The sequence below is a fragment of the Nuphar pumila genome, chromosome 10, assembly GCF_984573655.1.
Source record: "Nuphar pumila chromosome 10, dmNupPumi1.hap1.1, whole genome shotgun sequence".
Taxonomy (NCBI): Eukaryota; Viridiplantae; Streptophyta; class Magnoliopsida; order Nymphaeales; family Nymphaeaceae; genus Nuphar; species Nuphar pumila.
Window position 1 is genome coordinate 89,643,269 of NC_143258.1, and position 15,923 is coordinate 89,659,191.

General features: G+C 36.6%; 1 protein-coding gene across 1 annotated transcript; it reads left to right on the forward strand.

The window, feature by feature from the left end:
* The first annotated feature begins 13,998 nt into the window (after positions 1 to 13,998).
* On the forward strand, positions 13,999 to 15,689 carry LOC149827277 (allene oxide synthase CYP74A2-like). Its single transcript, XM_090019234.1, has 2 exons — positions 13,999 to 14,735; positions 14,860 to 15,689. The coding sequence occupies exons 1-2, from the start codon at positions 14,014 to 14,016 to the stop codon at positions 15,563 to 15,565; spliced, it is 1,428 nt and encodes a 475-aa protein (XP_089875360.1). The 5' UTR covers positions 13,999 to 14,013; the 3' UTR covers positions 15,566 to 15,689.
* Positions 15,690 to 15,923: the final 234 nt, after the last annotated feature.

Genomic DNA, 15,923 nt, shown 5'->3' on the forward strand with positions numbered 1-15,923 from the left:
GTGTCCGTCGCATCCAATGTTTGATCGTCATAGGATGCACGATCAAACACACCCTCAAGGATCAATTTGGCATAGTTCTACAAAAGGTAGGAACTATTATGATATTCGGGATAATGTAGGGATTAATATGGGATTGGCCTATAAGGAAAGGATGGATTTGAAAAAAAAAACCTTTTTCTTATTTCCAAATCCACACCAAAGATTGTTTAAGATCTTGCAAATTTAACCTCTTTCTTGTCATGGTAATATATAGCACCTGAGATCATGTAGCTGAAACCTAAAACATTGATCATGCTAGATTAAAGAAATTCTATTCTATTTCCTTGGAAGCCATTTGTTATCCCCTTCTTCCAATTCCAAACTAACCTTTCTATGCTTCGCCTAGCTAACATGGGACAAATGTGCAAAAGAGACGAGGAGAAACCAAATGAGAATGAAAACAGTAAACAAAGAGAACCAGAATTAACGTGGCTCGATTTGATGCAAACCTACGTCCACGATCTCAAAGGCACTCGTGGTAATCACATGTGAGTGTCAGCTCTCCATTATCAACATATATACAAGATCAAACCAAAATATCTGGATGATTACAAGGAATATTTATCGTTTCCTTTTTACATGATGTATTTCCTTTAGCATAAATCTCTCTATTAGCCATAATCTCTTTAGATTTGATAATCTTATGAGCTGTGATCTTACCCTCAAGATGGTTACCCAGAACTTTCTCATTTTTATAAGGTGTATTCTTATCCATTTGGCTAGATGTCACCGATCTTGTCTTGACTTCTTTGGATTGATTTGTATCAGATCCATTTGCTCCAATACCCTATACCATATGAAAACAAAGCTTGGACCTGAGAAGACTGAACCAAATAGATGTCAACAACTTGATGAGAATGTCAACCACTTGATCATTACTGGAGATAAATTTGATGGAGAAGAACTTATGTTGAACAAATTCCTGTGTAAAGTGAGAATCAATGTGTTTTGTGTGGGGCATGGAAGACAAGATTAGCAACCAAGTAGGTAGCTCCTAAATTGTCACACCACATTGTGGGCTGAGTTAGGTTTGTGATTCCAAGGTCCTGAATAAGAGACATAAGTCAAATGATTTCTAAAGTTTCTCTAAGGCCTTTTATTCGGATCAAGTACCAGATCGAGCTACAGTTTGTTGTTTTTGATAGATCCATGACACAAGACTAGTCTAGAGAAATATTGCATACCCTCTTGTTGAACGTCACCTAGCCCAATCAACATCTCAAGAAACATGAAGATATTCACTTTAATCAATGTTTAAATTAATGGTGGTGTATTGGATTGCCCCTACAATACTTTGATATTACTAAGGGTTAGGGAGAGGATCTCCAAAGGTCTTTGAAAGAACATTGGCAACCATAGGATTGGGGATAAAGTTAGCTTTACTCATACCAGCCCATTCAATGATGTGCATAAATTTGCATAAATTCAAATAAGTAATACACCCATGATATAAATATGCATAAACGTTGTGCTTGAAATTGAGCTTATTTTAAGTATTTTGATTTGGTTATTTTAATTAATAACAACACAATGAGATCCTAGAATATCTTGCTAAATATACTTGTGAATGGTCCATGTTGTGGGTAAAGTGTTTATTTTTAATTAATGAGTCTAAATAGTGGAATGTAATAGATCAACAAATCTAATGAATTTGGAATATAGTCAAATCTTATATGACCCATGGTTTTGTTTGAACTATCTAAATATGGATAAAAACTTTATGAGTGATGTTTGGACTTGGTGATAACATTGCAAGCCGATTTTGGTTATTGACAACAAGAATCCAATGAATTTGGATATATGTTTTTCTTTCAGATATGTTAATGAATCCACACTTATATTTTGACATGCTTATGGTTTGAATATACAACATGGCTGTATTCATATTTTTATGACTATTTGGATCTAGATATATCAATATAAAATTATTAGGTGAAAGCTAACTTGATGAAATCAAAATATGTTGCATAAGATAATAATTATAATGCACATGAATAGTGAAAGTACAATTTATGTTGAAAACTTAAATAGTGAGAGTATTTGTCAAGTTTGGCAAATCATAATTGATCATGAATCTATGAGTTGATAAAAATTTATAGTACCATATTAGTGTGCATATAAACTATATGCAAGATAATTGACACATGATGCCTATGATCATGAAAGATTCATAAGAGACCCCATTATCAACTAAGAATGTCAGGCCCATATGTAATGATGTATTGTAAGTAAGGCAACTTAAACGATATATGTAGAAAATAATTCACCATAATATGTATTTATTTATTTTAGAGTTGTAGACTACATAGTTGTTGACACAGTAAATGTAAATGTTGAAAATAAAAGTTTGCACATGAAATTGCACATTAAGGGTTATCATAAAAAATTTTACATGACGAATAATTCATATAACTATGCAAAATAGTTTTGTGAAATAAATCATAAGAGAGAATGTGCGCAATATGCTTCATGATGTCACGAATAATCCATAGTATGTGTGAACAAGTCTCATGGTTACATCATATATATATATATATATAGTAACTTGATAAATTCATAAATCTTGATGAATATGTTTTCAAGATGTTATAATCATTTTGTTTCTTGCATATTTTGTAATTGGTATTCACAAGTAAGTCACCCATATATACGCTTAGCATGTTCAAAATATTAGGGATCAATTCTTCAATTGTATTTTTGAAAAATACAATTTTATGAGGGTTGAAAATTTAATACATTTTATGCATTTGTTTTTTTCTTTTCTTTTTTTATGATGAGGCCTTTGATTTTTTCACCCCTACAAAATCATGCATAAATGTTGGAAAAACATTATTGAAGCACTGATTTCTATTAACCCCAAATATGTAGATTACATATAGAAGGTTAGATGTTTAAACAAATATAAAAAATAAAAAATATTATTATATATTTATATATATGTGTATGTAGAGAGAGAGAAAGAGGCCTACTAACCTTTACGTTTACTCCAACTTGCAGTGACGTTTTTACCTTTGTTGATGGGTGTCATGTTTGGAATGTCAAACTCAAAAAGTGAAAGCAAATAGTCTTGTAGTTTAGTTTTTTTCAGGAATAGGGGTTGTATTCATTGTAGTTGGATTCTTTAATCATGTACCAAAAATCTTAGTAAGCTGAGAACCCTGGTCATTGGTCTAGTTTTGAAGGATAAACTACCAGATTGATTTCCTTTAGATAAAAGTATTTTATTAGATAAATTTTTTATTTATAGTTTGCTTGTAACCGTTAGGGGTCTGCCTAACCCCCAGCATGCCAATAAAAAAAAAGTGTCATGTTTGGACGCGTTAAGAACCATACATTGGCCAAATGCATATATTGAGTGGTGGGGGGTAGCTGACCGTTTACCAAAGTGCCCAGTTTATTATATACAATATTCAAAAGGGTCTCATCTGGACTTCTGAACCAACTTGGAGATCGTTGAAGATCCATATTGGATTATAATATTCTGAATGATAATTGACTTCCTACTTCATCTTGATAAAAGAATTGGGTGGTTCCTTGTGATGTCTTCCTCCTATCATTTTTTTCATCAAGTGGCCTTTTCTTTCTCCAACTTTCATGGGTCATGGAAACATTTCTAATAATCCCTTTGATTCTTAAAGATCAGTCAATGGAAGCAGATCCAGTGTTCTGGGTGTTTTGCCCAACTAAGTGGCCCTGATCCACTATAAGAAGGGAGCCCCCAACCCTGATTAAAAGGTCGAATACTTTATAAGTTTTGGGTCTGAACAGGGAACCACGCCTGCCCATTTAATAACAGGACCCACCGGACTGGTAGCTATGACTGACCATAAAAGGAAAGCCATATATATGACTGATCATAAAAGGAAATCCATTTATAGATTGTGACTTTAATTATGAGTATAGATATCGGGTATGGATCAGGTCATTTATTGCAGGTCCAATCCACATTCAGATTCGAAATGGATCTCATAATTGGAGTCCTAATACCAGATCTGGGATGAGCACTGTGATATTAAATTTGTATGGTGAAATGGGTAAATATTATGGTGATTCTTATGCAGAAAAGGTAAAAGCGGTTGAGTTAGGCCATAGCGACGAGACAAAACATTAAAAAATGGTAAATTTTTTTTCTATTATTTCTAGCATAATATAGGCAAAAAAAAGTAAATTTGAAGAATAGAGAAACTAACTTTACAAATAAATATTAAAGAAATTAGTTCCTTGCGTAATTAAAACATTTCAATTGTTAAGCATCGACACCTAAATCGTGTTTTTACCATACAAAAATGTGATTTGTTCAATGTTGAATGTTTATGAAAAATTTGAGCTGCTGATTTAAAACCCTATAATAATCTGTGAAAAAAAATGATCGTATTGTAGGACAAAAAAATGCATTTCTCGAAATGCTTTGCAATTTTCAAAATCCGCTCGATATCCATATTCACATCTTTTTAGGTGTAAAAATGACTAATAGATCGCACTATCGATAGATAGTAGAAAACAAAATGGGAACAAGAAGAAGAAATCAACCACACAAAAGAACAAGGATTTGACGTGGTTCGGCAAGAGATGCCTATGTTTATATGTCCACAGCCGCCAACCCTCTAATTCACATATTTGGGAGGAAATGCATATTCTTATATTTTGGAAGAAAATTCACATATTCTCATCATTTGATAGAAAATTTGCATATCTAAAAGAAATTCGCTTGTGCCAACGGTAAAAGGGTCCTTTACAGCCAGAAAGTTACAAATTGAATTTCAAAAAACGTCATTTTTGTCGTGAGCACACTTTGATTTTCAGGCTTAGTGAACCAAGTTATGCCTGAATTCATCCACATGCCAAAGCTTTGTTTCAACCAAATATCAGAATAAAAGGAAGAATCTGAGAGGCTCGAGGAATTGCGAGTTCCCAGCTTATCTGTTCTATGGGGGACAAAGAGTTAGGGCACATCAACATTTTAAGTAGGAAAAACATATGGTGGTTATGTATCATGATTCCATACGGTGGTGGTATACATTCTTGTTTGTATAGATTTAGCCATAACATATATAATTTATTTACTATATTAGAAGGTTTTATCATATCTAATATACATTATAATATTTTATTTTTAATATGATAAAAAGTTAATGGCTCACAATTCAAGAAAATAAGAGTGGTTTAAAATCATTATAAAATATCATATCCAAGTCAACTTTAAATCATGAAAATAATAAACAAAACATGATCCATTAACGGTGAGATTTTGCCTTTGAAGCTTAGAATTATATAAATCAAAATCACCGTAGAAGCGACCAAATAAATATAGCATTAAAAGAAGATGCCCATGATATTAAATGTTTCCTTAGGTTCAAATACAAGACACTGCCATCCTAATTAACCTTTTGAGTGATCATCCCTAACATGCAATAATTATAAATGCTTATTTCCAACATATTGGTGATAAATGCATAAAAACAAATAAATCTAAATGCCAAAATTCCAAACCCTGATAACAATCTAAGAACACAATAAGGATGTTCTCTACACTTTAGGTTTCAACGGTGTAACGACCTCCTTTGAATCAGTTGGGACTTGACAGTCAAGGTGTCAAACTTAGAGAAGAGAACTGCTATACCACCAACCTTCTAGTTAGCACCACTATATCCTTCCCTGGGCAATGCTTGTTGTGAGGGGTTGGTGCCTCTGTCTTTGGCCCATTCGACCACCACACCCTCTCAATCAATTTCGCTCCTTCCTCGCCGATGAACCGGTCTGGTACGAACTAGGTGGGTCGGTCGAACAGTTTTGGATCCTTCATTACAAATGGTTGGTACCAAACCATGAGCTCCCCCCTTCACCTCGAACCTTGCATCATGTGACTCTATGATCATGTCATTCCTTGCTATTGCATATATATTGCCTCGGCACTGATGGTTCGATCCGCAGCGCCCCGTAGATGATCGATTTTACCAGGCTTCAAAGTTGAGGTCCCCCTTCTCCTTTATTGCTTTTCTTACCTCTTCTGCTAATTTGTGGTGCAATAGAGTGCCTTGGTTTGCCTGTTGGAATAAAGTAAAGATATATGCAGCAACACTATAAAATGTTAACTCAACAATGGAGTAAAATATTGAAAATCTTTAACACAAAGTAAAAACAAAAGGAGAGAGATTACACATCTCGTACAACCTCCAAGACTTCTATTTATAGCTAAAAAGGTAAACCTATAACTGTCACTTCCTCATTAATAGCCACTACTTATGACCCATTTATAACTTATGAATTACATAACTTACTCCTTAAGTTTAAGAACCACAACACAATCGTGGATTCTAAAACGTCTCTAACGCATACCCACTAACCCATGACTTATGGTTACCCATTCACGTAACCCCCTTTTGCATCATATTCTATCACTCCCCCTTGATGCAAAACTCGATACACCTAAAGTGGATCTGAATTTCACAAACTTTGAATAGCTAAGTGCTTTTGTAAATCCATCTGCAATTTGGTCATATGTAGAGCAATATTTCATTGCTACAGCTCCATCTGCAATAGCTTCTCTGATAAAATGATGACGTAACTCAATATGCTTGGTTCGTCCATGGAACACAGGATTCTTTGTCATGGCAATGGTTGCTTGATTGTCACAATAGAGTTCTGTTGCATTCGCTTGTTCTTGATGCAAGTCCGCCAAAATTCTTCTTATCCAAATAGCTTGACATACAGTTGCATTTGCAGCAACATACTCTGCTTCTGAAGATGAAAGTGCCACTATTGCTTGCTTCTTTGACATCCATGACACGGCTCCTGATCCAAGATTAAAGATGAATCCACTTGTGCTTTTCCTGTCATCTACAAAACCACCCAATCACTGTCAGTAAAGCCAGTTAATTTAAACTCAGGATTTGATTTGTACCAAATCCCATAATTAGTGGTAGCTCGAATATAACGAAGGATCCGTTTTGCTGCTCTAAGTTGATGTATTGTTGGACACTGCATAAACCTTGAAATTAGGCCAACAGGAAATACGATATCTGGACGAGTCTGTGTAAGATACATTAGCCTTCCAACCAAACTTCTATACAACCGTTCATCAGCCTTCATAGTACCATCATGTACTGATAATTTCTCATTAGTATTCATGGGAGTGGAACACGGCTTGCATGACACCATGTTAAACTTCTCAAGTAAGTCTAAAGCATATTTTTCTTGAGAAATAAAAATACCATCAACACTTTGTTGAACTTGAAGTCCAAGAAAATAGTGTAACAACCCTAAATCTGACATTTCAAATTCATGCATCATGTCCTCTTTAAATTCTTCAAAAAGTGTACTTGACGAGCCTGTATAAATTATGTCATCTACATAAACGCAGACAATAAGAAAGTCAGTACCTGATCCTTTTACATATAAAGTGTGCTCACTCTCACTTCTGTGAAATCCTCTTTGCATTAGATATGAGTCCAATCTACCATACCAGGCTCGTGGTGCCTGTTTAAGGCCATAAAGCGCCTTTTTCAACCTGTACACCTTCTCTTCCTTCTCTTTAACAATAAATCCTTGAGGCTGGCAAACATATACTTCTTCTTCCAAGAACCCATTCAAAAATGTTGATTTTACATCAAATTGAAAAACTGACCATTTCATATGAGCTGCTAATGCCAAAATAATTCTAACAGTTTCAAAACGTGCAACAGGAGAAAAAGTTTCTGAAAAATCTACTCCAAATTCTTGAGCATACCCCTTAACGACTAACCTTGCTTTATATTTTTGCACGCTCCTATCTGCATTATATTTAACCTTGTAAACCCATTTCACACCAATAGCATTTTGACCTGTGGGTAAATCTACAAGTTCCCAGGTATCATTTTTCTGAATGGCTACCATTTCTTCTTCCATGGATTTTACCCATTCTTGTTTCTCACTAGCATCCTCGTAGCACATAGGTTCTTCAACCAACAAGGCAAAAGTACACGATTCATAAATCTCTTTTATGGATCTTACCTTTTTAGGTGGTGAGTCTATGTCCTCATTATCACCATTGTTTTGAGACATACTTGTTGAAGCTTCCAATGTCTTATCATATGCAAGGGGAATGACCTCCATTTTTTACTTATCTGCATCTTGATTCCAAGTCCAAGAGCTTAATTCATCAAAAATAACATCACGACGAATGATTAAACTCTTAGATGTTGGATTATATAATCGATACCCCTTTGTTGTGTCACTATAACCAACAAAAATGCATTTTTCACTTTTCTTATCCATCTTGCTACGATCACTATAATCGATCAAGGAATAAGCAACACAACAAAAAATTCTTAAATTACTTACATTTGGCTTCCGCTGCCACCACGCCTCATATGGAGTCATGTTACGCACAACTTTTGTTGGAGATATATTGAGTAAGTATACTGCTGTGTTCACGGCTTCAGCCCAAAATTCATTCGGGAGTTGTTTTTCAGTCAACATGCTCCTTGCCATTTCTACAATTGTACGGTTTTTCCGCTCAGCTACACCGTTTTGTTCTGGTATTTTTCTTACTGTTAGCTGCCTTCGAATTCCATTCCTTTTGCAAAACTCTTCAAAATCATTAGACAAAAATTCTCCCCCTCTATCTGTGCGTAGACACTTTATGACATGCTCACTATCCTTTTCTGCAAAAGCCTTGAACTCTTGAAATTTTTTAAATGCTTCTGATTTTTGAGAGAGAGAAAACACCCAACTCATGCGAGTAAAGTCATCAGTAAGCAATAAAAAATATCTACTATTATTTAAGGATGGAGTATTCATGGGACCACAAAGATCTGCATGAACTAACTCAAGAGGCTTTCTAGCTCTCTATGCCTTTCCAATGGGAAATGATAAACGATGTTGCTTCCCATATATGCACCCTTCACAAATTCCATCATTACACGTTATACTAGGCAATCCCAAAACCATGTTTTTGGTTCTTAGTATTTTTAGCCCATTATAATGTAAATGGTCATATCGTAAATGCCAAAGATGTGATGACTCATCCTCTTTACCAATTAAGGCAACATCATTCACGTGTGTAAATTCAAGAGGGAACATTCTATTAGGTGCCATCTTGACTCTTATAAGAGGTTCAGTGTCCATTCTCCTTTTTCTAATTTCACATATTCCATCATAAAAGTTAAGTGCATACCCATTCTCAATTAATTGTCCAACACTCAATAAATTGTATGATAAACCAGGTATATAATAAACATCATGAATCATTCTTTTATTACCTGATTTAACATCAACTTCAATAGTTCCCTTGCCTTCACTTTGTACCTCTTTGTTGTTTCCAAGACGAACATTCATTCTCATGGACTCATCAATATTGTGAAAAAGTCTTTTTTTACTGGTCATGTGGTTACTACACCCACTATCTAGAAACCACATATTATTAACCTTGGTTTCAAATTGTGCAAGGAAAAGATTACCTTGTTCTTGTTCTTCAGCAACATTAACCTGCTTTTTTGATTTCTCCCAACACCTTGCTTCCACGTGCCCATACTTCTTGCAATAATGACATTGTTTGTCTTTATAATTTGGCCTTTGATTGCTTCCATTGTGCCGACCCATTTCAAATCTTCCACGACCACGACCACGGTCACGATATCCTCCTCTACCTCTTCCTCTTCCTGGATATTTATTCTCTAAGGTACCTTCACCACTTGTTTGCTTGTTGGAAATTTCTACCTTGGCCTGAAATGCATGTACAATGCTTTTTTCGGTTGACCTGTTCAATCTAGCTTCATGTGCCAAAAGAGAACCCATTAATTCGTTAATCGAATAATTATTCATGTCCTTAGATTCCTCTATAGCTGTGACGACATGATCAAACTTTGGTGGCATGCTTCGTAGGATTTTTTCTACTACCTTTTTATCATCAATTATTTCTCCGAATGTTCTCATTTGATTTACAGTAGTAGACATTCTAGAAAAGAAATCTTGCACAGGCTCATTTTCTTTCATTAGCAGGGTCTCAAAATCTCTACGAAGTGTTTGGAGTTTTACAATAGTTACGTTACTATCTCCATGATAGGCTTCCTTCAAAATAGTTCATGCTTCATTCGACTTGGTGGCTGCCGCAATTCGAGGAAAAATACTTTCAGTCACGGCTTGCTGCAAAACGAGAAGAGCCTTGGCATCTCTCTTACGCAACTCCTTTACTTCACTTGCTGCCTTTTCTGTTGCTTTTGAGCTTTGTGTCTCTACAAAACTATTTTCAACTAGATCCCAAAGATCTTGAGAAATGAAAAACGTCTTCATCTTAATACTCCAAAATTCATAATTTTCTCTATTAAAAATGGGTACCAAGGCATGTGAGAGATTTATAGAGTTCAGATTTGTACCGTTAGACATCGTGAATTACACCACGTAATTACCAACCAACTTGAAGATCCAGCTTCGGCAATGATCTTCGCAATGCTCAAACACACCCAGCTTAATCGAACCTGGGGCTTTGATACCAAACTTGTTGGAATAAAGTAAAGATATATGCAGCAACACTATAAAATGTTAACTCAACAATGGAGTAAAATATTGAAAATCTTTAACACAAAGTAAAAACAAAAGGAGAGAGATTACACATCTCGTACAACCTCCAAGACCTCTATTTATAGCTAAAAAGGTAAACCTATAACTGTCACTTCCTCATTAATAGCCACTACTTATGACCCATTTATAACTTATGAATTACATAACTTACTCCTTAAGTTTAAGAACCACAACACAATCGTGGATTCTAAAACGTCTCTAACGCATACCCACTAACCCATGACTTATGGTTACCCATTCACGTAACCCCCTTTTGCATCATATTCTATCATTGCCATGTACCTAACCGTGGCTGGCAAAAACAGACTAAAGCCTGCTACAGCATTAAGCCCAAACATAAATATCAAGTTATGAATTGCTTCTTCTTGGGAAACACCAAATTCATTCTCTGCAATCTCGAGTGCCTAGCCCCCATAAGTCTTGAAGAAAGCATATAGTTTTTTGTAGTACCAGTCATGTTTTTGGGATGCAGATCATACAAGAATTAGAACGATATAGAACATGCACGTAAATGCATTAATATGTATACCAAGTAGCAAAGATAAAAATTAATATATATATCTTCACTGTCTAAAATGGCTAAGGAAAAAGTATGGAACACCAATTTTTCTAGTGGGTGTGGGAGCCCAATGTCTACACCAGGAGCAAGTTGTGGTGCAAGCCATTTCAAGCAAAGGCTAGCACCTTCTTCACCTAGATTAGCCAAACTGGGCTCGAGCAGATCTCTCCAAAACAAAGTGCGAGAGAGGAAATTAAAAACGCAGTTGTCAAAGGCACCATTAGCCTTTGCTTTCTGCAGTTGATCATGGAGCTTATCCCATGTTTCTTTAACAGCATGTCGAATCTCAGGGAACCATCTATGAGCTTGAAGAGGTGCTGGACATAGCACTTGAGCCTAGTGTGGCTGTCCTTTGATGTGTTCAACTAATAAAGGACCCTAAATCCACACCATGTAATGACCACCTAGCACATTCCTAGTATCAACAAGTGAGTTGTCAAACAGAGTCTTGAAGCTCTAGAGTCCAGGAGGATGACAACCCTAGGGTCACTCGGGAACTCGGGAACACCTTGCTGTTGTATTTGCGCATCCGGTCGACAAAGTATTTGTCTGGGCCGTCGAACCAGAAGCAATGGAGCCTAACTATCAAGGCCCTCAGATATTAAATTTGAGTTAACCCTGACATCTCTTTCAATGGGAGTTGCTCTTCCTTCTTTTCTTGAGCTTCAACCATTGTTACCAATACCCTGAAGAACACAAATGTGAAACTATGGGAATGAGGTGACTTTCTGCATTAAGTCTCTACGGCTCCAGCTCTCGATAGTGGAACATGATTCATGCCCTTGATGGGACCCTGAACCGTTCCCGATCATCGATCAAGATCGGTGTTGAAAAAACAAGTTTGACCTTTCTTATCTGTTTTCTTCTAGAAAAAAAGGCCCATCTTTTCTGTTGGTGAAGTCTGTATGGCTGTTCACATGGGTGGTTACGCATTCAAAGTAAGAAAAAATTGACCCTTTCAAAAAGCCGCCCTTCACATGGACTTTGTGCCCCCACATGTTCTTGGTATTGAATTCATACTAAATGATATAAAACACAATATGTGTGGGGACAGACAATATTGGTAATGCATTAGTTGGGTGAACAAAAAAGATGAAACAAAACATTGGTTTTGTTTCTTCAGTTGAACATTTTTTAGGACCCTACTCGAATCCTGTGTTCTAATATTCGTTGTTTGGTGATGATGTGCAGACAACTGGGATAGACATGAATAATGGGTCGGATTACTTTATTTTGGATTGTATGACCCAATCCGTCTATCATTTATATGTTTTAACAAACTTATTATGGATTTTTAGCCCAGATATGGACCAATTACTAAAGCATGTCTAAAATCATGGATTTTTTCCTCAATCTTTCGCAGCACACATACAGGATAAGTCTCATATGCTACCATTCATGAGTAAACCAAACAAACAACATAATACTGCTGATAAAATGGCATCAAGATACCATCTACCTTCAATGGCTATATATCAATTGTCCATGTTTGATATCATGGTATCTACATCACTGCATTTAAAAGTATAGAAGCCAAGGATGAGGGAAAATGCCTTTTTTTAACCCTTCCGTTCATTTCGCGACAGATTTCTTTGTGGCCTACGTAGTAGGTACATATGATAGTCTATTTGTAATATTCACTTTAAACTAAATATAAAGTATGCTATCTTATAGCACACAAGATTTTTTAAATATACAGGTTCTTTCTTTTTGAAGACCCATGGGGTTTAACGTAGTGGGATGCGGTCTAGGCCACTATATGGGCAGTCTAGGTTCAAATCCCATAGACATCACCCCTGCACAAGCCCAAGCTTGGTGACTCCCTGAGGTCCAGCGGGTAAGCCCTAAGAGTTTTAGGTTGCTTGGAAAGCAAAAATAAGTACGGCAGGAAAAGCTAGCACAACTAGGTCTCTGTTCCTGGGGCTGTTTCTCTCAGTAAAATTCAAAAAAGAAAAAATACGTGGGTTCTAAGCTGTGTAATTGCAACAAAATCGAAATTGGAATATGAATTCAAATGAATTTAACTGGTACATGAATATGCTAGCTGTTCAATGTCTTGTATAGGCTCGTTTTACAAATTATAAGTTTATTTCTTATATATTTTATATGTATAATATATATATATATATATTATATAATATGTTTGATACATATATTTTTAGAAATTTTGTATATTATCAAGCTTTAAAAAACTTCTGATAAACATTTTTTTAAAACAAGCCAGCTTGTGATGGGCTAACGAGCCAAGCCCGAGCAGAGGTGTACTCTTAACGAACCGAGCTCGTTTACCAGCACAAAATGTCGAGCTGAGTACCTGGCCCAACACAAAATATAGAAAATTATTGGGTGATAACACAGAAAATCACTAGTGAACAGAGATCTCCTTTCACATCTTATCCACTCTTCTTGAAATATGTGCTATTCTAAAATTAAGAAAGCACTAAAAACCAAATTGTGTGGGCATAGACTTGTTGATAGAGTAGGTGCAAAAGCACTAAAAACCAAATTGTGTGGAAATAGAATAGGTGCATTTATGCTTGCCTTTCAAAAACAAAAAAAAGATAGTCAACGTGAAGGACTTTTTGAAGGGCTAAATTTTGTATATTTTGAAGCCATGCGAACAGCCGTATAGACTTGACCAACAGATTGACCAAACTTTGTTTTTTCGAGACCAACCTTCACAAGAGCTCCACCATCAACATGTGGAGTCATCCAGACTTGATCAACACTCTAGCATTGACCAAGGCTTTATAAAGACACGCAGAGAGTCACTTCATTCATTCCCATAGTTTCCGCAGAGAGTCACTTCATTCATTCCCATAGTTTCCGCATTTGTGTTCTCCGAGGTATTGGTAACAATGGCTAAAGTTCAAGATATAAAGGAAGAGCAACTTCCATTGAGAGAGATGCCAGGGATAACTCAAATTTCATATCTGGGAGCCTTGATAGATAGGCTTCAATACTTTTGGTTTGATGGCCCGGACAAGTACTTTGCCGACCGGATGCACAAATACAACAGCACGGTGTTCCGGACCAACATGCCACCGAGTCCACCTGGGTTCCCGAGTGACCCCAGGGTTGTCATCCTACTGGACTCGAAGAGCTTCAGGACTCTGTTTGACAACTCACTTGTTGATACTAAGAATGTGCTAGGTGGTCATTACATGGTGAGCACCGAGTTCACAGGTGGGTTCAGGGTCCTTTCTTACTTGGACACATCAGAGGACAACCACACTAGGCTCAAGTCCTATGTCCAGCACCTCTTCAAGCTCAATGCTCACAGATGGTTCCCCGAGATCCGACGTGCAGTTGAAGAAACATGGGATAAGCTTCATGATCAACTGCCAGAAGCAAAGGCGAATGGTGCATTTGGCAGCTGCATCTTCAATTTCCTTTCTCGCACTTTGCTTCGAAGAGATCCGCTCCAGCCCGGTCCGGCTAGTGTAGGTGAAGAAGGTGCTAGCCTTTGCTTGAAATGGCTTGCACCACAACTTGCTCCTGGTGTAAACATTGGGCTCCCACACCCACTAGAAGAATTGGTGTTCCATACTTTTCCTTTGCCATATTGGACAGTGAAGAGGTATATATATCTAAAGATACCAAATTTATTTTTATCTTTACTACTTGCTATACATGTTAATACATTTAGGTGCATGTTCTATCTTTCTTATTTCTGTATGATCTGCTTCTCCAAAACATGACAGGTACTACCAAAAACTCTATGCTTTCTTTAAGACTTATGGTGGCCAGGCACTGGAGATTGCAGAGAACGAATTTGGTGTTCCGCAAGAAGAAGCAATTCATAACTTAATATTTATGTTTGGGCTTAATGCTGTAGCAGGCTTTAGTCTGTTTTTGCCAGCCCTGGTTAGGCACATAGCAAACCAAGGCACTCTATTGCACCACAAATTAGCAGAAGAGGTAAGAAAAGCAATAAAGGAGAAGGGGGACCTCAACTTTGAAGCCATTGATGCAATGCCACTAGTCAAATCGGTTGTCTACGAGGCACTACGGATCGAACCGCCGGTGCCGAGGCAATATGCAAGAGCAAGGAATGACATGATCATAGAGTCACATGATGCAAAGTTCGAGGTGAAGAAAGGGGAGCTCATGGTTGGGTACCAACCATTTGCAATGAAAGATCCTAAACTGTTCAACCGACCAACCGAGTTTGTACCGGACAGGTTCATGGGCAAGGAAGGAGAAAAATTGATTGAGAGGGTGTGGTGGTCGAATGGGCCAGAGACAGAGGCACCAACCCCTCACAACAAGCAGTGCCCGGGGAAGGATATAGTGGTGCTAACTGGAAGATTGGTGGTAGCAGTTCTCTTCTCTAAGTTTGACACCTTAACTGTCAAGTCTCCAACTGATTCAAAGGTGGTCGTTACATCGTTGAAGCCAAAAGTGTAGAGAACATCCTTGTTGTGTTCTTAGATTGTTATCAGGGTTTGGAATTATGGCATTTTGATTTATTTGTTTTTATGTATTTTATCACCAATATGTTGGAAATAAGCATTATAATTGTTACATGTTAGGAATGATCACTCACAAGGTTGATTATGATGGCAGTGTGTTGTATTTGAACCTAGGAAAGCATTTAATATAATGGGCATATTCTTTTAATGCTATATTTATTTGGTCGCTTCTATGTTGATTTTGATTCATATAAATCTAAGCTTCAAAGGCAAAATCTCACCGTTAATGGATCATGCTTAGCATGTTTTGTTTATTATTTTCATGATTTAAAGTTGACTTGGATATGATATTT

Bases quoted from the DNA above. Each gene is read 5' to 3' on its own strand.
- LOC149827277 (XM_090019234.1), top strand. From the start codon at position 14,014: ATGGCTAAAGTTCAAGATATAAAGGAAGAGCAACTTCCATTGAGAGAG. The intron at 14,736-14,859 runs GTATATATATCT...AAAACATGACAG, and splicing joins CCATATTGGACAGTGAAGAG to GTACTACCAAAAACTCTATG.